General features: G+C 36.9%; 6 protein-coding genes and 2 pseudogenes across 17 annotated transcripts; 2 read left to right on the top strand and 6 right to left on the bottom strand.

Moving 5' to 3' along the window:
• Positions 1-209: 209 nt before the first annotated feature.
• Positions 210-3,498, top strand: LOC104792666 (KH domain-containing protein At2g38610). Its single transcript, XM_010518863.3, has 7 exons — positions 210-709; positions 817-908; positions 1,288-1,439; positions 1,624-1,740; positions 1,850-1,966; positions 2,109-2,252; positions 2,738-3,498. The coding sequence occupies exons 1-7, from the start codon at positions 624-626 to the stop codon at positions 2,888-2,890; spliced, it is 861 nt and encodes a 286-aa protein (XP_010517165.1). The 5' UTR covers positions 210-623; the 3' UTR covers positions 2,891-3,498.
• A 21-nt stretch (positions 3,499-3,519) lies between these two features.
• Positions 3,520-4,898, bottom strand: LOC104792665 (acid phosphatase 1-like). 2 transcript variants are annotated; one of them, XM_010518859.2, is made up of 4 exons: positions 4,851-4,898; positions 4,230-4,617; positions 3,936-4,148; positions 3,520-3,844 (listed from the first exon to the last, which is right to left on the bottom strand). In XM_010518859.2, the coding sequence occupies exons 2-4, from the start codon at positions 4,592-4,594 to the stop codon at positions 3,667-3,669; spliced, it is 756 nt and encodes a 251-aa protein (XP_010517161.1). In that variant the 5' UTR covers positions 4,595-4,617; positions 4,851-4,898; the 3' UTR covers positions 3,520-3,666. The 2 variants fall into 2 exon arrangements, with proteins under 2 accessions (XP_010517161.1, XP_010517162.1); XM_010518860.2 differs by having other exon boundaries at positions 4,752-4,895.
• A 1,662-nt stretch (positions 4,899-6,560) lies between these two features.
• Positions 6,561-7,900, bottom strand: LOC104699303 (putative F-box protein At5g41510 pseudogene; annotated as a pseudogene).
• Positions 7,901-8,867: 967 nt separating this feature from the next.
• LOC104792663 (uncharacterized) lies at positions 8,868-13,205 on the bottom strand. Of its 10 annotated transcripts, none has more exons than XR_015559419.1 (17): positions 13,012-13,192; positions 12,550-12,763; positions 12,161-12,205; positions 11,786-11,848; positions 11,645-11,707; positions 11,489-11,551; positions 11,324-11,386; positions 11,159-11,221; positions 10,995-11,057; positions 10,838-10,900; positions 10,676-10,738; positions 10,329-10,391; positions 10,165-10,227; positions 10,005-10,064; positions 9,714-9,832; positions 9,547-9,639; positions 8,868-9,461 (listed from the first exon to the last, which is right to left on the bottom strand). XR_015559419.1 is itself a non-coding variant. In XM_087453775.1 (17 exons), exons 2-17 carry the CDS (start codon positions 12,757-12,759, stop codon positions 9,078-9,080), a joined length of 1,530 nt encoding a protein of 509 aa, XP_087309901.1. In that variant the 5' UTR covers positions 12,760-12,763; positions 13,012-13,205; the 3' UTR covers positions 8,868-9,077. The 10 variants fall into 10 exon arrangements, 6 of the variants coding, with proteins under 6 accessions (XP_087309901.1, XP_087309898.1, XP_087309900.1 ...); XR_015559421.1 differs by having other exon boundaries at positions 12,161-12,202; XR_015559420.1 differs by having other exon boundaries at positions 12,550-12,777; positions 13,012-13,176.
• A 75-nt stretch (positions 13,206-13,280) lies between these two features.
• LOC104792664 (uncharacterized) lies at positions 13,281-15,063 on the top strand (annotated as a pseudogene). The gene is made up of 7 exons (XR_015559423.1): positions 13,281-13,756; positions 13,884-13,964; positions 14,065-14,139; positions 14,222-14,266; positions 14,361-14,450; positions 14,548-14,649; positions 14,729-15,063. The product of XR_015559423.1 is annotated as an uncharacterized LOC104792664 (transcript).
• A 173-nt stretch (positions 15,064-15,236) lies between these two features.
• On the bottom strand, positions 15,237-17,612 carry LOC104792662 (transcription elongation factor TFIIS). Its single transcript, XM_010518851.3, has 2 exons — positions 17,161-17,612; positions 15,237-16,571 (listed from the first exon to the last, which is right to left on the bottom strand). Exons 1-2 carry the CDS (start codon positions 17,323-17,325, stop codon positions 15,501-15,503), a joined length of 1,236 nt encoding a protein of 411 aa, XP_010517153.1. The 5' UTR covers positions 17,326-17,612; the 3' UTR covers positions 15,237-15,500.
• Positions 17,613-17,738: 126 nt separating this feature from the next.
• Positions 17,739-20,320, bottom strand: LOC104792661 (protein FATTY ACID EXPORT 3, chloroplastic). Its single transcript, XM_010518850.3, has 6 exons — positions 19,826-20,320; positions 19,171-19,555; positions 18,913-19,080; positions 18,525-18,574; positions 18,400-18,437; positions 17,739-18,106 (listed from the first exon to the last, which is right to left on the bottom strand). Exons 1-6 carry the CDS (start codon positions 20,072-20,074, stop codon positions 17,986-17,988), a joined length of 1,011 nt encoding a protein of 336 aa, XP_010517152.1. The 5' UTR covers positions 20,075-20,320; the 3' UTR covers positions 17,739-17,985.
• Positions 20,321-21,246: 926 nt separating this feature from the next.
• LOC104792660 (non-specific lipid-transfer protein 1-like) lies at positions 21,247-22,088 on the bottom strand. The gene is made up of 2 exons (XM_010518848.3): positions 21,585-22,088; positions 21,247-21,469 (listed from the first exon to the last, which is right to left on the bottom strand). The coding sequence occupies exons 1-2, from the start codon at positions 21,929-21,931 to the stop codon at positions 21,460-21,462; spliced, it is 357 nt and encodes a 118-aa protein (XP_010517150.1). The 5' UTR covers positions 21,932-22,088; the 3' UTR covers positions 21,247-21,459.
• Between the last annotated feature and the right edge of the window lie 1,149 nt (positions 22,089-23,237).

The following is a 23,237-nucleotide window of genomic DNA, read 5'->3' as shown; positions in this document are numbered from 1 at the left end:
CACATTTATTGTAAAAATATTAAATGTAAGGAAAATAAAAATACGTATGTAAAGGGCCAAAAAAAGACAGCTCTAATTGAGCGATGGCATGGGTGACACGTGTTCAGTTTTAGCGGCGTTAAAAGATACGGTCTACGTAGTCTCGCACACACCCCAAAGTTTCTCCCCCGAGTAGTAATAACTAATAATAATGTTAGTCTTCATCACTCATTTAAAATTACAGAAAAGAATCAAACGGCGACGGTTGATTTCAACCTTTTGTAATAAAACCAGAGAGATCCACGCTGTCACTTATTACACAACCTTTTATAGTTTCCTCTGTCTGTGAGTTGAAAATTACATTTTTTTTTTCTTTTCTTTCCCAGAAGATATATAATTGTTTTTTTTCTTTTCTTTTCTAATAAACAAGAAAAATAGAGGAAAAAACCAAAAAAGAAAAAAAAAAAAAAAGTCTGGCGTCTTTCCTGCAGAATTCACATTTGGTGTCTGCTGCTGGCTTTCTCTTTCTCTTTCTACTTTCTGCGATTTCCATCAAAACAAACCCTTTTGCGCAAACAATCTTGGTTTTGGGGGTTCTTGTACAGAGAAGAAGATACAAAGCCACACACCTAAAAAGAAACCTCATGTCTGGTTTGTATAATAACTCCTCTTACTTCTCTCCTGCTCGAGCTGCTTCTCCTCAGATTAGAAGCACTCCTGAGATCGACAGGTTTGTTTTCCTTTTTTCCAGACAGTCTTTTTGTTTTTTTATTTATTTATTTGTGAAAAGAAAAAAAAAACCGATCTGTGTTGTGTTCTGTTTCTTGTTTCTAACAGCTCTCAGTACTTGACGGAGCTTCTCGCCGAACATCAAAAGCTTACTCCTTTTATGCAGGTCCTACCCATATGTAGCCGTCTCTTGAATCAAGGTTCCTTCTTTTTTCCCTTTTTTTTTACTAATTTTGATTCTGATTCGGATCTAAAGTTTTCTTTTGTTTTCCCACACCACTAAAGTGTATAAATTTATACTCTTTTAGCTCTCTCTCTCTCTATCTTCTGTTTTCACCAGATTGGGGGGGGGGGGATGATGACTTGATCATGCCATTTGATTTCTTACAAAATGTTCAATTCAGTTAATCTTAATTAGTTCAAGAGAGTGAGATCAAGTTCGTTGATCTGATTCTTCAATTTTTATTGTCTGTTTGAATCCGGCATTACCTTACTTTAGTAGTAGCCTTTTTATGAGTGTCAATTGACTTGTGTTGTTGTTCTTAACTTCTTATAATAAAAGGGTTTCTTGATTTGCAGAGATGTTCAGGGTATCTGGAATGATGTCTAACCAAGGATTTGGTGATTTTGATAGACTTCGACACAGAAGTCCCAGCCCCATGGCTTCTTCTAATCTTATGTCTAATGTCTCTAACACCGGGTTAGGCGGCTGGAACGGCCTCTCTCAGGAGGTATCATCATCTACCTTTTTTTTTTTAATACAACCACTCTCTTTCATAACATGAAGCTGCTGATCTGTTTTAAACCATGTTCTAATGTTGTCTAGAGTTTCACCTTTGCTAGAGTACTAGAATACTTTTACGCTAGCTTCTGTTAAGCATTGTGAGATAAGCTAAAACACTTAGTTTCTTACAGAGGCTTAGTGGAACACCTGGAATGACAATGGATTGGCAAGGTGCACCTGGAAGTCCCAGTTCATACACCGTCAAAAGGATATTGCGTCTGGAGATTCCTGTAGATAACTATCCTAATGTGAGTTTTCAGGTTTACTAGTCTTATTTATGTGTGTTGTTCATCTTATGCTCCATCATAGATGGTAATATTTCTCAACTCCCCATTCTTATTTCCTCTGTTTTGTCAGTTCAATTTTGTTGGACGACTTCTTGGCCCTAGAGGCAACTCTTTAAAACGCGTTGAAGCTACCACAGGTTGCCGTGTATTCATCAGAGGGAAAGGTTCAATCAAGGATCCTGAAAAGGTGAGATCCATGAAACATTGAGGGGACTTTACCAAAAACTTTCACAAATTAACCAACCAGTTGAGTCCAAATTGGTATTGTGGTATTTAAAAGAGTACTGAATAACATGTCTTCTACTTGTGTTTTTGATGATACAATGTAGGAAGATAAACTAAGGGGAAGACCGGGCTATGAACACCTGAATGAGCAGCTTCACATCTTAATAGAAGCAGATCTTCCAGCGAGTATCGTGGAGATACGTCTGCGACAAGCTCAAGAAATTATAGAAGAGTTACTAAAGCCTGTGGTAACACTCATTTTTCTCTTCCCATTACTTTTAAGTTATTTCTTGTATTATATGTTATTGGTATCAGTACAAGGCATTAAGAGAATAGTCCTCGTCTTCCATGAAGGGTATTACAATGAAAGGACACGTTTTTATTTTAGGTTTTTTCCGTAGCTGTTTTGTCTCAGTGAGACTATTAGTTATTACCTGTAGGGCCTCTGTTGTTTTGTCTCAGCGTCCATATTTCAGTACCATTCTTTGGAGTTTGTGGTTAGTGTTCAATTATGCAGACATGTACATGTGTGACCACTACTGTGACGACCAACACCAGTCAAACAAAGTAGCGATTGGTGTATTCGCACACGCCAAAAATATGCCATCTTCTTTTCAAGCACTTGCATTGTTATGTCTTTTGACTATTCTTTGTTATCAAAATGCAACCATAATAGGAAAACTTGGCTTCCAGTATTATAACAATTTTTGGTTTGTTTGTTGCTATATTGAAGGATGAGTCGCAAGATTTTATAAAGAGACAGCAGCTGAGGGAACTAGCGTTGCTAAACTCGAACAACCTGAGGGAAGAGAGTCCAGGTCCAAGCGGAGGTGGAAGCGTTTCGCCTTTCAATTCAAGTGGTAAACGCCCCAAAACAGGATGCTAAGAAGCGTTTTGTTTGTCTCGCCCGTTCCTTTAAAAGCCTTATAATGGTTTCTTCAACCAAAAGAACATGTCTGCATGCATACACAGACGCACATGTGTATATTTGGTTTCTCCAGTAGTGCCTGCAATGGTGGTGGTCTGGTCTTAAGCCGTCCTGGTCTCTCTCTGGTGAGTGGACCCTGTGTGGCCTTTTTCCTTTTTCTTCCATTTTGTTTTTTTTTTTTTTTTTTCTTTGGTCGTCTTTATGAGAGACGACATAGAGATTCATTACAGATTATTTGAAAAAAAAGATTCGTGCAAAAAAAAATTAAGGAAAAAAGAAGGTATGAGATTTTATATATTATATATATAGGGAGAAAATAGATGTGGTGGCTTGGGAGGGTAAAGGGCGAGGATTGAAATTCTTATTGTAAAAACATAAACCAAAAAAAAAAACACATTTATTGGATTGATTCTTATCTTTTGATTTTTCATTTTTGAGACTTTGATGTAAAACTTTGGCTCTTTTTCATTTTTAAATATTATATTTATTTTATATTTTATTTTGTCAGTTACAATCATATTTTATATTTTAACAGGATTACTTTGCTATCAAAAAAATATTCGAAATTGTAAAACTAACACAATGTCTTTTCTAGAACTATGGTCTGATTTGTTCACACTTATTGTTATAGAACTCGTACACCATAGAACTTGAGTTGAGACATACCCTTTTGTATGTTGTTGTACATGTATTTTGATTGGTAGTAAGAAAAAGTAGTTAAAAGTAAAAAAGTCTTAGGGAACAAAGTACATAGGATTAGGAATCTTAAAGGTACGATCCCCTGAATATTCTCCTTGTAAGTCACTCCATTGGTCGCCTACATTACCCCAGATCCTGTAACCTTGTTCCATCATTTCCTTTCTGATTCTTGTTTTGTATGTTATTGCGCTTTGTCTTTTGTTATCTGCTGTCCTGCAAGTACGTAGAATATTTCGTCCAACATTGTATGTGACTTGATCTTCCAAACAAAAATCTTTAAAATAATGAAGTAAGCCTCTCTTACCTCATAATCAACCTTTCATAACCAGTATATCCTTGGTTATGCAAATTTTCTTGTGTAGCCTGACGAAGTGTCTCTTCATCTCTTCCGGTTACTAGGAAAACCTTGAAACCTGTTTCTATTAGTGTATTAAACAATTCAAGAACAGGTTGTATTGCTGGACACTCTCCTTTCATCGACCATGTTCTAAATCCGGTTGGATCATAAGGGTCACATCTACATATTAACAATTTAAACATATTATTTGGTATCCAATAATTTTCGAGTCATAGGTCTAGGAATGACGCGTGTACGTACCCGTATCTCTTAAGCCGATAGTAAAAGACGTTTGACAAGCAAGTATCATCAACATCCAAGATCCATGCGTCCATGCCATCACCAGGAAGGACTATCTCATTGAGATAAAACTTGATTTGGTCCACAATTAACTGGACGTCTCTGTCATATTGACCAGCAAGCATATATACCTCAACGTAACGGAGACACTGCAGAGGAACAATGCGCCACAAACGTACATTGTTGGTCTCTACTCCTAGTCTCCAGCTTAAGCAATAGCTAGCACCATAGTTTTCGTCCATCGGCCATGGACTTGTGCTGGTTGCCACTGAGGATATTGTCAGAAAGATGAGAATCAACGTCTCTCTCCTACACTTGTGATCCATTGCTCTTGATTCTTCTACTTCATCTACGCACCCGTGAAGGTTTTATGCAAATATTAGTAGAGATATGAGTAAAAGTGTGTATGGAAAAACTAGTGACTAATGACAAAAATTTGCTAAGAAAGGAAATTGACATAATACAAGAGGAGAGAGTTCACACAAAGATAGAGATCGAGAAAGAGAGAGCTTTGTTACTGGTGAAACAAGAAGACTAATGCTTGTAGTAATGCTTGAAAAGTGAAGATCAGAGTAATAATACCTACAGTGGTGGTGGATCAGCTTAGTTAGTAATTTAGTATTGTAGACTTTGTAGTCGTGTTATAGACTAGTATTTAAAGAGTTTTGGTTCGGTAGAAGATTCCGGATGAGGTTTCATCCACTAAGTCGCACCATTTTTTACGACCAATTAACTTAAATTATGAGGTAAGCAAAATTATTATTTAAATTCTTGAAATGGGGTCAAAACCAGCACCGAACATATTCACTAACACACATCTATCGCCACTATTTATATTCTAAACACATTCACATCCTCTACTATCTCTAATAATAAATCTTTCGCATTTACTAAGTGGCGCATGATATCTTTTAGTTAGTCCTATATAACACTATTACACTAGGTGGATGAGCTCACTAGATTTTTTTTTGTATTTCCTCACTAATATTCACGTTCATATCCAAGTTTTAGGTTTAACGATCATCTGGTTTTGGTTCAACATGTTAAATTTGTAAGTCTCCGTGCTCATGCAATATAGTAGACAAAAAGATATATACAAATTTGCAATATAGTCTTAGCTAGGAGGGTGTTATTGCTAATTATGAAGAAACCAATAGATACACATTTGTCAAACCAACAAAAAATGGACCGACCAAACAAGACTACATTTATGGATTGGATGCTGACAAGGATTAGATTGTTATTAAATTTTTGTCAACAGAAAAGTGGATGACACGTACGTTAGTAGTCTAATGGAAAATGTAAAGGACACCAACTAATGAAGTTTAGAGTTTGTCTGTCAACACTACTAAATTGGCAAATTCCGTTAAGAGGTGTTGCCTTTAATCATTAAAAACTTAAAAAGAATGCTTCAACTACTTAACTAAAACATCACAATTGCGCAACAACAACCAATTATCTTATCTCTCTTTGTTGATAAAATAGGGGCGGCAAACCCAACTCCTATCACCTAAACATTTCTTAGCAATTTAGGCGATTAAAATCTATAAATAGCATAATATTATTATTAACAAACTTCTTCTCTCTCACTTCTCTCAATCATAATAATCTTATGATTATACTGAGCCGTCCATCTTCCTTCGAGGTACTTCTCTCCTACTATATAAGAGCCACCACCGAGCTCTTTCTTCTTCTTCGCTCTCTTCACTTATCATATAAACATGTAAAAACCACAATCAAGAAGACTTGGCAGATGGAACCAATAAAAAAACCATTTGAAAATATAGCCTCCTGAATATATAATTGCTGACTTGCACTCACATGAATATTCAAATGATTACATTTAATTTGCACTTAAAACAGACCATCCACCAATACAGTTTGTGTATGAAGCCTCAGATACGTCAGTATTTCAATTGGTCTCCATTGTGAAAAAACGATGAATAGATGAAACTTTTTATGCATGGGTCATGCCTGTTCAAATGCATGAAAATTACTGGTAACGAAACACAACTTCTGTTTTGTCACACACAAGTTCAGTCCTTCACAACCAGGGCCGGTGATAGGCATGTGCAACAAGTGCATTTGCACTGAGACTATCTCAACAGCACCAACAACATCATATGGTTCTTTATCAAGTAAGATAGTAGTCATCACAATGCAAGAAGTCCTATATGGCTCGACCCTTTCAGTGTCTGCTCTTGCAGATCACAAAGTGTAATCACCATAAGCCTCACTTGCGATAAAGTATATATATAAGATACAAGAACACAACAAAAATTACCTGTAACTTAGCAACCAATCTCGTATTTGCTTCTAATCATCCCGTTTTCTCCTTCTGCGCCTCCTCCTATCTACATCCATGTCTATATGGCTTCTTCATTAGCTTTTCTATTTCAGCAAGTCTCAACATGTTTTGATCAAATTGACGCTTTTCTAAACTACTGTGTTCTATCCTTTTGCCTCGTGCAAGTTTCTTGATTTGGACCAAACTTGGAACATAAGAGCACACACTAATTAGCCAACGGTTTTTGTATGCAGGTACTCCGAGATCCAAATCTTTTGAGTATCCAGCCTCTCCGATGATCTTAATAAATGGTTTGGGACATTCGTCAGAATAAGAGTCATAACCATAGTCTCTACCAACACACATGAAGACTTTCTTCTCCTCGTCAATGAAGAAACAGTCTGGAAAATTTATCTTAAGCTCTGAATCAATTCGCAAGAACTTGCTCCAGGACACCATTTCGGCCTCGATGTTAGTTGTAATCCATATCTCAAACTCATAATCATAGTGGTGGTGAAATAAAGCTGCAATCTTCTCTTCTTTAACACAAGATAAATGTACATATGCATATTTAAGATCCTTAACGCATGATGGCAGAGGCAAAAGCGGCCCAAATCTCTCTTTTGTAAAATCAAAACAGATTATGCCATCCTTGCAACCTTCTGAGCTCCTTTCTTTAGCACACCAGTAACTGTTTCCCTTAAGAGAAACGCTACTGCTTGAACAATATATTCCCCAGTGTGGAGCGACGTCAAGAGTTGTCCATAAACCAGAATCAAAATCGTACATCTCATACCAAAAAAATTGCTCTTCGGGCTCTCTGTGAAAATAATCTACAAACCTCAACAATTTAAGGCTACGACAAGATTCCTTATCCTCGTATCCGAGAGTATAATTGAAATATCCTTGTGGAAGGTGAGTATATCTGAGTTTGATCCACCTTGTTTGGCCCCAATACGGATTCCAAACCACAATCCTTGTAACGTCTTTCAAGAAGCATAACACTAAACCCTCATAGTGGCGAATTCGGGATATACTGACTTGATTGTTAAGGAAACTAAGTTTACCTTTAAGCTCTATACATGGATCAACGTCAACCACGCTGCTCATTAAATAAATACTGTGATGCTGCACCACGATCATCATTGACTCCCTTTTTCTTGTTGATTTACCAATGTGCATCTTCTTAAAGCTCTCACTTTGGGATAGACTGTTCCAACTTTTGCATGTTAATCTCACAGCTTTCAGAGATTTCATGGGAAGCCTATTAATAATATCCTCGATCAAATCCCTTGGAAGATCGGAGATCATCGTCTTCGTCGTCGTCATCGTTTCAAATGGCAACCAAATGTGTATTTATCTTTGTTTCCTCTGATTTCTTGCGGCTAAGGTAAAGAAAAAAAAGTATACGACACATAGAGTGCAGATACATAAATAACCCTAAATAAAGTTGGGCCTAGCCTGGGCTCAGAATCTAGTCAGTCTTTAGATGTTATTACATTACTTACAAAAATTCATTAGAGTCGGTTAAGATAATCGGCTTGTATTGTATGATTAGAGTCTGTTTTTTTGGGTCACACTTGAGTTCAACCTAAAACATTTTATTGTATACCAAAACACAGCAGACAGTATCTTTGACCTGAGACTCCGGTTTATGTAGATAGTAGTAGTTCTAACGCTTCAGCATAGTTTATAGTCGGGCTTTAGATGTATCTAGTAGCCCTTGGATGTTAATTATCTCTATCTCCTACCCAAAATGGAAACACAAGGCTAGAAATCCAAGAGAGGCCGCATAAGTATTATTCAAGATAACATATCATAATCAACATTAATGCAGGACAAATCAACAATCAAATGTCTTGCAGGATTAAGCTCAGCCAGTGGAACAAAAAACAAAGTGATCTTTAAGATGTTAGAAGACAAATCATGTAAAAAAATGTGGCTAACATAAAGTTAATATCAGTGATGAGATGTATCTTATATTCTAAGAACAATAACATAGAATAATAATTAATTATATATATATATATAATTAAATTTATAATTATAAAAGAAATATGGAGTTCAAACAAAAAAAATCAAAAGATATATTATAAAATACCAAAACTAAGCAGCAAAGAAAACATATAGGGAAAATTATCACATGTGTCTAACGCATATACATTTCTCACACCTAGCTATGCCTATTAGTACTGAAGAGTTGAAATATACGGAGGATTTGACATCGTTTGTTCTGATTTTGCTTACATAGCTCAGAAGTTCAAGACTTACGTTTGAGCTTCCATGATTTTTTTTTAAAAAGAAGGACTCAGTCATCAAAATCATCATCATCAAGTCATTATCCTATCAAAAAATTACAATAGACATCTGTGTACTGTAAGTGTTGTGAATAGCTAATCAATGATCCTCATTGTATCTATGTAAGGTCCCTTCAGATTAAAAAAACAAATGAGAGAGGGAGAGAGATAGATATTGCGAGGCATCTTCTCTGACTCCAATGTATTGTTGAGTTTTACAAAAAACTATTTCTTTGCCGCCAAATCTGCACCACTCACGTATCTTGCTACAAACGAGACTAGCCTGAAAGGAGCACCTATGAGTGGAGCGTCCACCAGAGGCACACCAGCACTTGCTTCGTCTTCTCTGGCTACTACAACCTGTGATTCCACGTCTACTTCGCCATTAGCATTCAGAGAAACGGGCACTGTTTCTTCAATTTGGCCTTCTGACAAGTTCCTCTCTACCAATGCAGTATCCATGTCCCTAGAGTTATCAATTCTAATCAACTCGTCGTGTATAGGTATTTCTTCTAAGGATTCAGACTTCTCTACTTCAATGGCTAGGCTCTCAGGGGATGAAGTAGAAGCATGTTGTGCTTGGTTGAGCTTAATACACAACTCGTTCACCTTACAACGTAATAATCATAACCAGTGAGACTTTCAATCATTCAACACCAAAGTAACTCAGTAGATCTATAGCCGTGCACCGTACCTTTTCAACAAGTTCAGCATTTTCAGTGATAAGCTTTTCAACTAGTGTACACGCTGCTTCAATCTGTGAGTTTAATTCTTCCTCAGAAGCACCCTGTATCAATCATCAGAAACCGTTTTATCCGTTTCTGAGTCTCTTACATATTGTAACGTAGTCAAAACTCTAACCTTTGCGTTACTCTCATGGTTTTCATGCTGGACTTGAAGAGTGGATACAGGTTCCTTAAGACTCTGATTCTGCTCTAGAAGATTACTCTTACATTCTTCCAACTCCGTAACCTGCCAAACTTTGTTTTAATCTTCATATCAGACTAAATCTATGCAGTATTATGCATAGCCGCTTCATGTTTTACACGAATACAGCCACTAAACGTTCACTTAGGAGGCTAGAGTATCGTGTTCAGATGCAATTTCGTGAACCATCCTCGGAAATGAGAAAAACAAAATTGTGTGACATACCTGTGCTTGTAGCCTTGCAATTTCACTGTTCAGGCTAGAGATCATTTCTCTGGATGACTTCTGCAGGATTTAATGTGTATGACGAGTAAAAATGACCATCTTATTCAAGAGACTCAACTTAAAATGAGTACCAAGCTTTTCTAGCGTAAGATAGAGTTACCTCCATAGCCACCGAGGATTCTTCATCATGTTGAAGTTGTTGAACTTTCTTTTCCAGACTCGCCTGATTGAAAACCATGCAATTTTTTTACCAAGATTAGGCAACGGCAATGCATTATAACAGAAGAAAGATGCAACTTTCATCTCCAATGAATGGAGACATACCTCTTTCTGAGTGAAGGTAGATCTTTCATCTTGTAGTTGTCTCATCTGGGATTCTGTACTAGACTGTCAAATTTATATAAATGTCAGAATTACACAGTATCTTCCTGCATATGATACGAGATGTAACATATATAGCAATCTGATATGTCCTGACAACATGACTTTCTTTCACGTTAGCTAAGACCAATTCCTAGTCTATTATGCAAAATACTGGTAGGTGCTAATTTACATACTGGAGAGATAATTATAAAACAAACCAAGTTGAACAGAAAAGCAACTTTCATATGATCACACAAAGAAGAAACTGTAGTACAAAACTAACGTTCCCGGTGCTGAAGATGTCTCACCATTTCACGAAGAAGCATGTCATTCTTGTTTTTGTACTGCACAAGTCTTTCCTCCAACTTTTCCTGCATAAACACAATGTTATTTTGACCTTCACCTTCCATATGATCCTACAAAATAATATATAGCTATGGATACGGCTTTATGCTATTTTCCTCACTAACTTCATTTTGTTTGTGAGCTTCATTTTCAGTTCTCAAATGTAAGAGCCTTTCTTCCATCCGTGCCTGTGAAACACCATGTAATTTTGACCTTCAGCTTCCAGATAATGCAGCACTATAGCAAAGTTAGGATATGGTTTTATGCTATTTCTTCACTAACCTCATTTTGAATGTGAGCTTCGTTTTCTGTTCTCAAACGCAAGAGCTTTTCTTCTAGCATTGCCTGTAATACACCATGTTATTTTGACCTTAAGCTTGCAGACAGTGAAGAAAATAGCAAAGCTATGGATACGGCATCATTTTTTATGTAATTTCTTCACCAACCTCATTTTGTATGTGAGCTTCATTCTCTGTTTTCAAATGCACAAGCCTTTCTTCTAACATTGCCTGTAATACATCATGTTATATTGACATTCAGCTTGCAGATAGTGCAGAAAATAGTAAAGTTATGGATACGGCATCATTTTTTATGTAATTTTCTTCACCAACCTCATTTTGTATGTGAGCTTCATTCTCTGTTTTCAAATGCATAAGCCTCTCTTCTAACAGTGCCTGTAATACATCATGTTATTTTGACATTCAGCTAGTAGATAATGCAGCAAAATAGAAAAGCTATGGATACAGCCTCATTTTATATGTTATTCCTTCACCAACCTCATTTTTTATGTGAGCTTCATTCTCTGCTCTCAAATGCACAATCCTTTCTTCTAACAGTGCCTGTGAAACATCATATAATTTTGATTTCTCAGCTTGCAGATGAAGCAGGAAACAAAAAAAGTAATGAAAAAGACTTTAGTCTATTCCACTAACCTCTTGTTGTAGGTGAGCTTCATTCTCAGTTTCCAAGCGTCTAACATTTTCTTCAAAGCCAGCCTATTAAGACATGACAGTTCATTATCTAACCTTTAAGAATGAACTGAGAACAAAGAAAGTTTGCGAAAAGAATATAACCTCTTTCTGAAGGTAGGAGCCATTTTCATCACGTAACTGTTTGATCGTATCTTCCAGCAGCGCCTACAATAGCATTACAAACTAGTTTCGGAATCCAAGTGAAAAGATAGAAAACAACAGATTCGTCATGGTAACAAGTAAACAAAATGTCGATATTTCACTCGGGTGAACACTGATAGATACTACTGTTAACAAATTCTTATTATCAGCCAATTTATAGATAGAAACGCAAGACTTTTATTTGCCTCTTTCTGCAAACAACAAACAATGCAATACTGCTGTTCTTTTATCTTTCTCATCTACGATAATCTACTCTGACAAGTAGATACACCAAATAACGGATTAAGATATAAGACACAGTGGGAAAAATCTCACCTCATTTGTGTGGGACTTGTCCTCAACACCAGATTCATCTGCCTGCTTGAAAAAAGAAGATTTTAAAAGTATCAGACCATGAGAGGGCTCATCTCACTTGTAATATCCCATAATTTTAAGTCAACCATCTCTATACCACACAAACGGATTACAAGTAGACTCTATAGACACATGAGTTACAATAAGCAAACACCCACATAGTAAAAGGATAAAAAACGAATTTGCATTCTATCAAACCATGCAATGTAGCATAAACAAAATCAACAATATCAAACTACATTGACATTGTAAACCAAACTTAATGAATCAAAAGTCTTAACACAATGTCTTATCATCAACCAAGAGAATTAATTCAATGTAGTAGTCAGGAATGTTGCAATCGATCTTACAGTTGCGACGACATGATTGATCTGGTGAGATGGTTGCGGCTCATGGGCATCTGGACCTCCGCTAATAAGAGCAATGTCAACATCTCCGACATGATTATCATCAGGAGAGGTGGTCGTCGTTACACCGTCGTCAACACGTTTATTATTATGATTAGTCTGCTGCTTGTTCTTCTTCTTCTTGTTTCTCTTCTTCTTCTTCTCGTCATCCATTACCCTGAGATCCACCAGCTTCCAAAACGTATCAGTTATCGATTCGAAACCCCAACAAGAGAAAAAAACAAAAATCAAAACTTTATCTCATCAAAAATTAAGCAAAAGTCTATGAAACGAAGTCAGATCTGAATGAATCCGCGTAGAGAAGAAGAGAGAGAGAGAGAGAGAGAGAGAGAGAGAGAGAGAGAGAGAGAGAGAGAGAGAGAGAAAGAAATCGAATTGGAGAAATGCGTGATTCGTAAAGCTCACTTTGCGAGAGAGGCAAATCGAAAGTCGAAACCTTAGCGCTGAACGGGGAATAAACACGGGGAAAGGACAAAAACTTTGTCGAGCAGAGGTCGTTTAACTTTTTTTTTTTTTGGTCGGGGGACGTCTTACCAGCTAAACACCAATTTTATTAGACTTTTGTCTCTCAATTCAATTTAATGAGAGTGATTAGTATTAACTTTAAAGGTTAACCCATCTTCCCTTGTCCACATAGAGAGAGGTTGAATTGCAAAAGACTTCTCTCCAAGGTAATGTGCAATTGCTCTTCTTCTTCTTCCTTGTTCCTCTTTTCTCTACCCGTCCTCCTCAATGCTCGACTGGTGGTGAAACACAATTCAGAGAATTGTATTAGATGGAGGCTCATCAATTGCTCAATGAGGAATCACGTCTCAGTCCTCAAAATTGATACTTTATCCTCATCAAAAAGAGGAGCTTCATGTTCGGATAAGTTTGCGTTTCTCGGGCAATTCAGCTTTGGAGAGAAATCGAGTGACAACAATTTTGTCCCTTGTTTGCGTTCATCATCACTACCTAATGAAGAAGATCAAACTGTGGAGAGTGGAAGAGCAGAATTACCACGAGAGAGTGATTTGATTCGACTAGTTGATGAAAACGAACTGAGTAACAGACGACTACGAGATCGAATCTTGTTGCTAAGCAAGTTGTTAGTATTCAGTCAGCTCTGAGTTTAGGATTTATCTCTCAGCTCTGGGTTGACATCACTTCTGTAAGTTTTTCTCAAAGTCATTACCTTTTGGTTTCCATTACATCACTACTGAGTTTTTTAAGTCCGCTTCTTTTTCACCAAATTTGGGAATTGCAATGAGCTGGTTCATTCTGATGTTTTGTTTCAGTGGTTGGTTTTGGTGGTTGATATTAAACCAAGTTTGCTATCTGGAGAATCTGACAGATTCCTGCTCAAAGACATTACCAGGGTATACTACTACTATGTTTGGTTTCTGCCTACCTTGAAACAATTTTTTTTTCTTCTGGTAATGTTTTTACATCTCATTTTTTATATTAAGATCTTTGTAGGTGGGTGATGTTGTGCTTGTAAACGATGAGACTGTATTGGATACTGAATTCATGATGGTTGGACTTGAAACACTGGTATATATATATAGTCTACTGTCTTGTGAATTACCCCCACCTTTAAGCAAGTCTAAGATTGAGTTCTCATTTTTTGTTTTAGGTAGGTTACAGAGTGGTGACACAAGGAGGCCAAAACATTGGAAAGGTGTTAATAATATTTCTAGATCTTATTCAGTGATGATATCTGTCTCTTTTGCCAATATCTTGCCATTAGCTAAAAAGCATATGATTGATTTTAGGTTCGAGGTTACTCATTCAACATTAACTCAGGAATAGTTGAATCGCTTGAGCTCGATTCCTTCGGGGTAACCATCATACCGTCAAGCCTGGTGGGTTACCTTATTCCCTTCTTGCTTAAAACGACTTGGTTTATATGAGATACAAGCACACTGTTATGATTAACTAACTCGGTATGTGATAATGCAGGTGACTACATACAGATTAGATGTCGAGGACAGAATTGAGGTCTTACAAGATATCGTTGTGGTTCACGAAGCTGCAGCTTCTAGAAAACAGAGATTGACTAAGGTATAGGTCTTGTAATGGCATGCCTTGGGATTTTCATGTATTGTTAAATGGATGATTGAAGAAAGATTTTCAATTACAGGGACTCTGGGATACTCAGTTTGGTAGTGAATACTCTGATGATGAAGAGCTTGAAAGTTCATCCTATAGAAGACGGCGAAAGAGAAACAATAGATCCAGTAGGAAAAGAAGAGATTTAGATGATGAAGATTGGGACATCTTCCGCTAGAAGTTATGATTCTATTGTTTATCATTCAGCTTAACATATATTATCTCACGCTGTGTCTGATAGAGAATGAATATAAGATTATTTAAACATGACTTTGTTCACAATGCTATACATGTGTAATGCGATGACTTGTATACATGTCATGTTCACAATGCTGCTATACATGTTTAGTGACTTGTTCCGCTGTTTTCAGAAGTCTCTTTTTTATTTGCAGTTAAATCGAGTCAAAATCAGTTTCAAGTGATGATACTTATCGACCAGTATCACATGTACACTGAAGGCTGTTAAAGTACAGCCGTTGGAGTCTACTTCGAGATAATAAAATGGAGGACAAAAAAAGACATAATCTAAAACAAAACAATTAAAAAAACTTCAAAATTTGGTAAAATCTGCAAAAAAGTTGAGTTGACAGTTTCGACAAAGAGAAGCAAAATAAATAAGAGCTACAAACACCTAAATCAGTAAATACCCCTACTTACTAATCTCTAAGACACTGAACGATATCCTTAAACAACATCAGAGCCTGAACATACTCAGAATGCTGGCAAATGGACATAAAGCTCCTGATAAATCAATCAGAGCCTCTATGTCTTCACATGGGTCTCATGAAATAGAAAGACACAGATTAACAGAACTTCCAGTGGTTGTCGCAGTTAACACATGTAACATAAGTCGTCATTGGCTCATCAGCACTTCTTGTTTGCATCTGATAGTAGGTGCATTTGCGCTGACCACACCGCCCGCACTTGAACTGGTCAGTAGATGCTTTTGCTGCAAGACCACGCTCACAATCAAACAGATATTTCTCTTTGATCTGGTTGTTTTCTTGTTTCCTCTTGTCGCTTGCCATTTCTTCAGCAGACAATGTGATGAGTTTTTCTGGTGAAATCTCCCCGGTGAGAACCCTTCTTCTTAAGTCTGGGTTGTTACTGTCCCTCAGGTTGAACATTATAGATCTGTACTTGAGCTTCTGAGCTCCAGTTGAGCGACCCAATTTCTCAAACATGAGTGATTCCACTGAGACAGCAACACGGAGTGGATCACTTGCAGTTACTGACTCTCTCTCATAGTCATCAGCTTCTCCAGTAACCTTGACGAAGGCATCCGCAAGCAACTCACGGATTTTGTCACGCACAGGATCATTGCATCTGAGCATTGAAGTTAGTTTTGGAGGAGCATTAGGTGCCTTTGCTGGAGCTTTCATACTTGATTGGTTTTCCTTTGAGACCTTTTCATCCTTCACAGCCTGACCACGGTAATCTATCTTGGCTCCATTAGTGACTTTGTTGTCTGGTTCCTTAGTCTCTACCTTGACACCAACTTTGTAGTCTGAATCCTTTCTCTCAACCTTGACACCGGTAGTGACTTTGTTGTCTGGTTCCTTTCTCTCTATCTTGACACCGGTAGTGACTTTGCTGTCTGTTTCCTTTCTCTCAACCTTGATACTCTTAGCCGAATCACCCCTCTGAAGTTTCTGGACTTTAACAGGAGCGGGATTTGAAGGCTTCTCAACATCCATCTTAATCACCTTAGCCCCTTTGACAGTTTCAGCTTTACAACCGTTTGTGCTTTCGGTTTTCTTAGCCTTGGCAGTCTCTTCAATGACAACTTTCTTCCATATCTCAAGCAGATCAGTAGCTACGGTTTTGATATCCTCAACAGGATGTTTTGCAAGAGACCTCAGCTTCTTTCCCACCTGCAAAGCAAGAAAAGTATATAACTTTATCTAAAGCAATACACGCACTATATAACATTCCAAATAGTAAAAGTATCAACAACAATCTATACTTAGCACATTTTTCCAAACCACTACAAAACAAAAAAGTAATGTCTAATGCCATAACTCGATTCATTCTGTAAAACAAGTGTAATCATTGCTCACCCTCAAGTAAATCATATTTATGTGCCAAATTTGGGTTTGTTTCCCTTACCCTAACATGTCGAGCTGAGTTCAATGTCCAAATTGAGTTTGATTTCGCATACAAAAGCACTAAGCAGTTTGCTCAAGCTTCTTCATTTGTTGATCTGAAGTTACTCTTTTTAAATTTCTGTGATGTTTTCTCAGATGAAATCAATTCAACCCTAATTTAAGAATCTAAGGTAACAACAACACAAGTCAATGCAACGAGATTAAGCAATCAACACCCAGAAAAAAAAAACCCCCTCCAATCTAAAAACGTATCAATCGAAGGAAAAAATAAGAGAAAGATATAAACTTTTTCCTAAATGTAAAACAATCAAAATCATTTATTTAGGGTTACGAGAGAGATAAACCGGAAACAAACCTGAGTTGCAACGAGCGTATCGTATGTGACAGGAAACTTCTTGAGTTGTTTCAAGGCATCGAGACATCTCGAAACCTCCGGACCTGAGGATGCAACACCGTCAAGAGCTGCCGCATCGGCCGCCTTCTTCGCTCCTTCGAACAATTCAATCAAATCACTTTCCATCGTCCCCTTAGCTCCAACAATAAAGCGCCAACACCGACAGATCCAAACCGACACAGAACAACAAAAAAGAACAAAAATCTCTCAAAAATGGACAAGGATAAGAAGATGTTCGGTTCGGCGGAACCACGTTTTAAGTCGCGACGAAGAAGATTAGAGATTACGGACTGAAACTGTGTTTTGTCTTCCTTATTTATTTATTTATACAACCGAGACGAAGCGATCAACGGTTTCAATTAAAACCTTAAAGAATCAACGGTCTCGATCACGTGGCTAGGTCTATGGATACTACTAGATTCACGCTTCTGCTCTTTCTCCTCCTCCTTATCCCATCAAACATGGGCTCACTCAACAAGGCCCTTATTGGGCCAGAGCTATACATTTGTTTTTCCTCAAAAACAATTTATTAATACGGATTTATCTCTAATAAAAAATTCATTATTTGTTTTTGTTTAACACATCTCCCAAACGGGTCTAAACCATGTTATTGTTTGTTGAAATATCGTGAAATTGAGTGACCAATCCAAACACTCAATTTGAAGATGACTGATCGCAAAAGAATTGTACTACACAACTTGAAAAGAGAGATACGAAGGGGGGAAGTTTGGATTATCGGATGCTTATGTTGACAAACAGACACAAACATTCTCTTACCATTGTTCTCTATCCTTCACTTCTTACAAACCCATCGGCTGATTTATCTTCTTCTCCTCCATCTTCTATCTTTGGTCCTTTTTCTCTCTTTTCCACCATCTTGTACAAGTAAAATGCTAACACACCACCACTGCAACAATAATCCAACATATTTTTAAGCCTTCTTTCTCATAAGAATCCTAATTTAACCATTCTATATGCAAAAGTGTGTTTTCTTTTCTCCATGGAGTATTTGAATATAGGATTAGGAACTTTGGTCGGTTTACGAAAAAGTAAATGTGTAAAGTATATGACTAAAATATTCATTAACATATCTCTTTGGGGTTTAGTTTAGGCTCTTTTCGCAATCATCTTCCTATCGTGTTTAGGCTGTTTATGAAATTGCAAATGTATAATGATTGGTTTTGACTTTTGAGAGTGTACCTTGTAATGGTGGTAAAAAGACCGCAGAACGCCGATTTCTGTAGAAAGAGAAAAAAAGAGAGTGGATTAATGTTTCGTTAAAAGCCATTGCCATTTGAAATACAATATTAGGAAGTGTGAGTTACCTGAGACAGTAGCAACCGCAACTCTCTCAAAAATATGATTGCCACTATAGCTGTTGAACATAAGAAGAACACGGCAATAAATGAGTGGTCACAAAACTTGCTTTTCATCTAATCTCAAACCGACATGTCGGGGACAACCTCATATATCACATTGGCGAAAATATAATTTGCTGACTAAAATCATTCTGTAGGATTGATTGAACAAGTATCTCCTGAAACAAGCCTCAATTCTATACAAATCAACAATGCAACTCTTAACTAATTCTTTCATGGTTAGCTAATAGGCCATGTCAGAGGGGTTATCAAATTCAAAACTTCAAAAGCATAGAGTCAAGTAGTTCAAACAAAAGAGCTCAGTAATTCAACACAGATGAAAAACTTTACTAACCTATCTGTCCTCTTAAGAACTTGGTAGATGATTCTCCTTTCCTATGAGACTTTAGACTAGCCAAGCTCAGTGCACAAAGAGCTCCACCAAGAATGACTCCAAACCTGATGGCTGGAATGCTTCCCGATACCATAAAGTTAATGAAACCACCCACAAGCAGGAGTAGACCTGGAACGTAAACAAACATTGTCATCTGGTTCCAAGATTACTCACCAATGAAAGTTTATAAACGATAAACAAGATATATAAGATGTTTACCATAGGGTATTCCAACATGAAAATCATTCGCTCGAGAAACATCTTTCAGATCCTCAGTGGAGGCGAATGCTTCAACGATCTCTTTCACATCTGAGGGTGATTCTTCTGCTGCTTTCAAAATATATTCTCTACCCTCTTCGCCAACAACTTTAGCTTTTGTACCCAACTCCTCTTTCGCCTTTTCCGCTTGAATCCTAAGTTGTTCAGAAGTTTCTTTCAATACTGTCATCGCCTTTTGGGAGTTAACAGAGTATGCCTCTGATGACACACTCTGCATCTTTGATACCTGCTCTTTAAAAGACTCGAGAGTTTTTTTCCATGCTTCCTGAGATGTGCCATCTTCAATATCACTCTTGTCCTTCTCTACCTCAACACCTGATTCTTCCTATTTGAACAATGGCGATAAAGGGTAATAATCAAAACATGTTCTTTAGCTAATCAAAGATCATTTGATAGCAAATATTAGTCAAAAATGCCAATTTCAAACCCCCAAAGTATTGCACCTCACTTGAAATTAGCAGATTCAATTGCTTAATCAATTAAATATTCACCAAAATCTAATTCTTTTTGAGCCACGGAGCAATTTACAAGATAAAGCCTCTAAATTTCGAGATACCCAACAGAGAATTTTTGAGCACCAGCACACACTACTCACCGAGTCTTCGTGGGATGCAGCGAGAGCAACGACGGATCGATTAGGCAAGACTTGTGGAAAACAAGGCGAGCTAAAGCCGAAACGTATACTTGTACACGAAACAACAGCTCGAGGAGCAGTGAAATGTCGTCGGCTGGGGAGGAGAGGACGTGGCGGAGCAGACAGAGCTACCGGCGGACGAGAATGAGGTCTGTAAAGCAAGGTCGAATTAGGGTTTCTGATGGACATCAACTCCATTGGGATGCTCATCGCCTTGGTGAGAGAAGTCTTCGGCGAAGCAGAGATTAGAGTCTGAGAGAGAGATGAGAGAGTTAAAGCTTTAGGGATTCTCAACCTCTCCTGTGTGTGTTGTGAATGCTTCAACTACGAAGTAAGGTATTTTCTCTGAAGGATTTGTCTAAACGCAGCAAGAACAACAACAACAACAACAAAAAAAAAAAAAAAAAAAAAAAAAAAAAAAAAGATGTTTACGAAAACGACGTCGGAACATTTGGCAATACCTAAGTAAAAGCGATTGGTGCAATAAGAAAAATATCTCGAAACACATTGAAAAGCGTTTGGGATCAAAATCAAGAAACCTTCTTAATCACTAACCGAGGTTAAACCAATCTTATTTATCCGGTTAACTTCTAACCTGCATTTTGGTTTCTAAAATCTTTGAGTCAACCCTGAATTTAATCTTTCATAATTCACTGAACATATAATAGAGGCATAGTTATGGGATTTATGGTCGCATTTGGTATAGTCTCCGGCAAAATTTACATATTAGTATTGAAAATCAAATTAACCCCATTAAGATGTACCATAACCATTACGGTCTATCTACTATGCCGCTGCCGCATCCATATCATTGAATTTAATATCGTCGAGAGATGTAGAAGCGAAGCATTTAAAGCAGAATCTAACAAAGTTCCATATTTAGTGGTAGTGACGAAATGTAGCTACACCAAACCAAACACACTACAAACACCAAATTTTCCTATCGCCCAATAATTATAGTATAACTTTGTTTTTTTCATAAATTTAGTGGGGTAACACACGAATTAAGGAAGCAATCCATCTTTTTCTCGGTTATCAAATCAAGTTTTTTTTTTGCGTTTATAAACAAGTTAATAATTACAAATTTGGAGATGATATATATTATTATTATTATATATATATATCATTCTGTGTAATACAAAACTTGGAAAATGTCCCGTTTACTTTATTTATTTAGTCCATCACGTACCAATTAGTGACGAATATTTTTAGCTTTTGAGAGTCCTATAATTAGTGTGGATTTTGGTTTAAGATTTTCCGTTATTAAATTTAAAAACATGTACAAGTACGATACTTCCCAACTGTAATGCATATTAACCAAAAAAAGCAAAACAGATCAAAATAAACTAAAGCATGCTTTTAGTAAGAAGAAGATAGAGAACGACTTAAACTCCAAGTTTGAAATATCATATAACGTTGTTTGCGAACATAGTACAGACGATACATTATATGAACGCCGCGATAGAAAAGGACAGGGGAAATTAAAAACTCTAAAAAACAGCCATTCGAACATCTTATTTTAATATGATATCTCATCCTTTTTATATAATATTCGAAACGTTACGCTAGTAGCTTCATCTGTGACTCGTCGTCCATCACCTTACGCTGCAAAACCACATACAAATTAACACAACACCGTTAATATATATAACCATTCCAAATATTTAACCCAAAAACAAGTTATAACATATATATGACAGAGAGTGAGAGATTGACTAACGTCTTGCAGTTGGTGCTGGTGCTGATCTTGTAAGGAATGTTGACTCCACATGCCTTGGGGATTCCAGCTACACGGCCAGCGTTGAGACCAGAGCCTAGGCCTCTAGCGACAGTTTGAATGCAGTTACAAGCTTGCTGACGGTCTGGGGTCGTACGGGCCATGCTGTTAAGGTTTCTAACGCCGGTGCAGCACGCTGGGGGAATGACACCACCTTGCAGCACGTATCCAATGCACGGTCCCAAGTTGCTGTTAACGGCGCCACAACTCAGAGCCGCGTCAGCTGTGATTGGACCGGCAACGATCATGCAGGCCAAGAACAAGCATGCCAACTTCATCACTCCGGCCATATTGATCACTGACTTAGTTTTTTCTTTTCTTTCTTTAGTTGGTTTGCAAAATGAGATGTGTGTAGTGATATTGGATGATGAAGAGTGTTGCGGGAGTGGGTGTTTATATAGAGAAAAGGAAAGTGTATGTTTGTTATATGAATAAGATAGATCATTATAGAGTAGAGGAAACGGAGTAGTTGGTTGTTGCCTCATTTAATGTGTAGAGGTCCTAATTCCTAACTTTGTAGGACCACTCAACTAAATTTGTTTGACATGTTAATTGAACTTTATCATATGAAAAGTGATAAAAAAAAAAATACTTTTTTTATAATGTACGTGCATTCGCAGTCACTTTTATAATTATTTCAAAATTATAGCTGTGTGATAAGAAGATAGTTAATTTACATAGAAAGTTAATCATCGTCTAACATGAAAACTGTTTTGCAAAGACTAATCTTTTTCCATGTCTAAAGTGTGTCTGCATAAGTTTACCCTTTTTTCGAATGCATATAGACGATTATCTCTCATCTCAAAAATTAATGGACAAGAAAAATCAGCAAACGAAAAAGCCTGAGAACCAACATGAGTTTAACTATTTGGACTACTTGAACAAACTAACAATTAGAGATTTTAATTGTTTTCAAACAAATATTTTTGTTGAATGATGTCTCTACTCTCTAGCTAGGTTTACGATGAAAACATCGTCTTTCCTATAATTATTAATCTGATTTTTAGTTAAATGAATGAATATTTATATTATTTTTTCTTTTGCATAAAAGTAATCCTCCGTAAGGGATATACACCAAGAAAATGTCGGTTTGTTCCCACAGTACCATCGATATTAGATTGTCTCTCGGTTATCAAATCAAGTTATTATTATTACTAAATCAAGTCATCAAATCGAGTTATTTATTATGATCGGATTTTTGTTTAATGATGTCTCTAGCTAGGTTTAAGATGAAAACAACTTCTTTTCTACTATAATTAATCTGATTTTAGTTAAATGGATGTTATATTGTTCATTTGCATAAAAGTTATCATCCGTAAGGGATATTACAGCATTGATCCATCTTTTTCTCGGTTATCAAATCAAGTTAGTATTATTACAAACTTGGAGATTATTATCATTCTGTGGAACACACAAACTTGGAGAATGTCCCGTTTACTTTATTTATTTAGTCCATCTCACGTCCCAATTATTGACGCTAAAATTAGTATGGATTTTGGTTCCGTTATAAATCAATTTAAATACAAAATGTTGCCATACTCGATACTTCCCAACTGTAAAGCATATTAATTATTTATTTAAAAACTATTAAACGAT

The sequence above is a fragment of the Camelina sativa genome, chromosome 6 (assembly GCF_030686135.1).
Source record: "Camelina sativa cultivar CO46 ecotype springtype chromosome 6, ASM3068613v1".
Lineage (NCBI taxonomy): Eukaryota > Viridiplantae > Streptophyta > Magnoliopsida > Brassicales > Brassicaceae > Camelina > Camelina sativa.
This window is presented reverse-complemented; position numbering and strand designations above follow the sequence as displayed.

What these genes read in the sequence shown, in the direction of transcription:
- LOC104792661 (XM_010518850.3), bottom strand. Translation starts at nt 20,074, where the DNA reads ATGAGCATCCCAATGGAGTTGATGTCCATCAGAAACCCTAATTCGACC. An exon ending in CTGCATCCCACGAAGACTCG is followed by an intron (nt 19,556 to 19,825) that starts GTGAGTAGTGTG and finishes TTGTTCAAATAG; the next exon opens with GAAGAATCAGGTGTTGAGGT. An exon ending in TCATGTTGGAATACCCTATG is followed by an intron (nt 19,081 to 19,170) that starts GTAAACATCTTA and finishes TTTACGTTCCAG; the next exon opens with GTCTACTCCTGCTTGTGGGT.
- LOC104792660 (XM_010518848.3), bottom strand. Translation starts at nt 21,931, where the DNA reads ATGGCCGGAGTGATGAAGTTGGCATGCTTGTTCTTGGCCTGCATGATC.
- LOC104792663 (XM_087453772.1), bottom strand. Translation starts at nt 12,759, where the DNA reads ATGGATGACGAGAAGAAGAAGAAGAGAAACAAGAAGAAGAAGAACAAG. An exon ending in AAGCTCACATAAAAAATGAG is followed by an intron (nt 11,387 to 11,488) that starts GTTGGTGAAGGA and finishes GATGTATTACAG; the next exon opens with GCACTGTTAGAAGAGAGGCT. An exon ending in ACCATGAGAGTAACGCAAAG is followed by an intron (nt 9,640 to 9,713) that starts GTTAGAGTTTTG and finishes TGATTGATACAG; the next exon opens with GGTGCTTCTGAGGAAGAATT.
- LOC104792662 (XM_010518851.3), bottom strand. Translation starts at nt 17,325, where the DNA reads ATGGAAAGTGATTTGATTGAATTGTTCGAAGGAGCGAAGAAGGCGGCC. An exon ending in ATACGCTCGTTGCAACTCAG is followed by an intron (nt 16,572 to 17,160) that starts GTTTGTTTCCGG and finishes CTTGCTTTGCAG; the next exon opens with GTGGGAAAGAAGCTGAGGTC.
- LOC104792665 (XM_010518859.2), bottom strand. Translation starts at nt 4,594, where the DNA reads ATGGATCACAAGTGTAGGAGAGAGACGTTGATTCTCATCTTTCTGACA. An exon ending in TATCGGCTTAAGAGATACGG is followed by an intron (nt 4,149 to 4,229) that starts GTACGTACACGC and finishes GTTAATATGTAG; the next exon opens with ATGTGACCCTTATGATCCAA. An exon ending in TATGAAAGGTTGATTATGAG is followed by an intron (nt 3,845 to 3,935) that starts GTAAGAGAGGCT and finishes ACGTACTTGCAG; the next exon opens with GACAGCAGATAACAAAAGAC.
- LOC104792666 (XM_010518863.3), top strand. Translation starts at nt 624, where the DNA reads ATGTCTGGTTTGTATAATAACTCCTCTTACTTCTCTCCTGCTCGAGCT. An exon ending in CTGTAGATAACTATCCTAAT is followed by an intron (nt 1,741 to 1,849) that starts GTGAGTTTTCAG and finishes CTGTTTTGTCAG; the next exon opens with TTCAATTTTGTTGGACGACT. An exon ending in AAGAGTTACTAAAGCCTGTG is followed by an intron (nt 2,253 to 2,737) that starts GTAACACTCATT and finishes GCTATATTGAAG; the next exon opens with GATGAGTCGCAAGATTTTAT.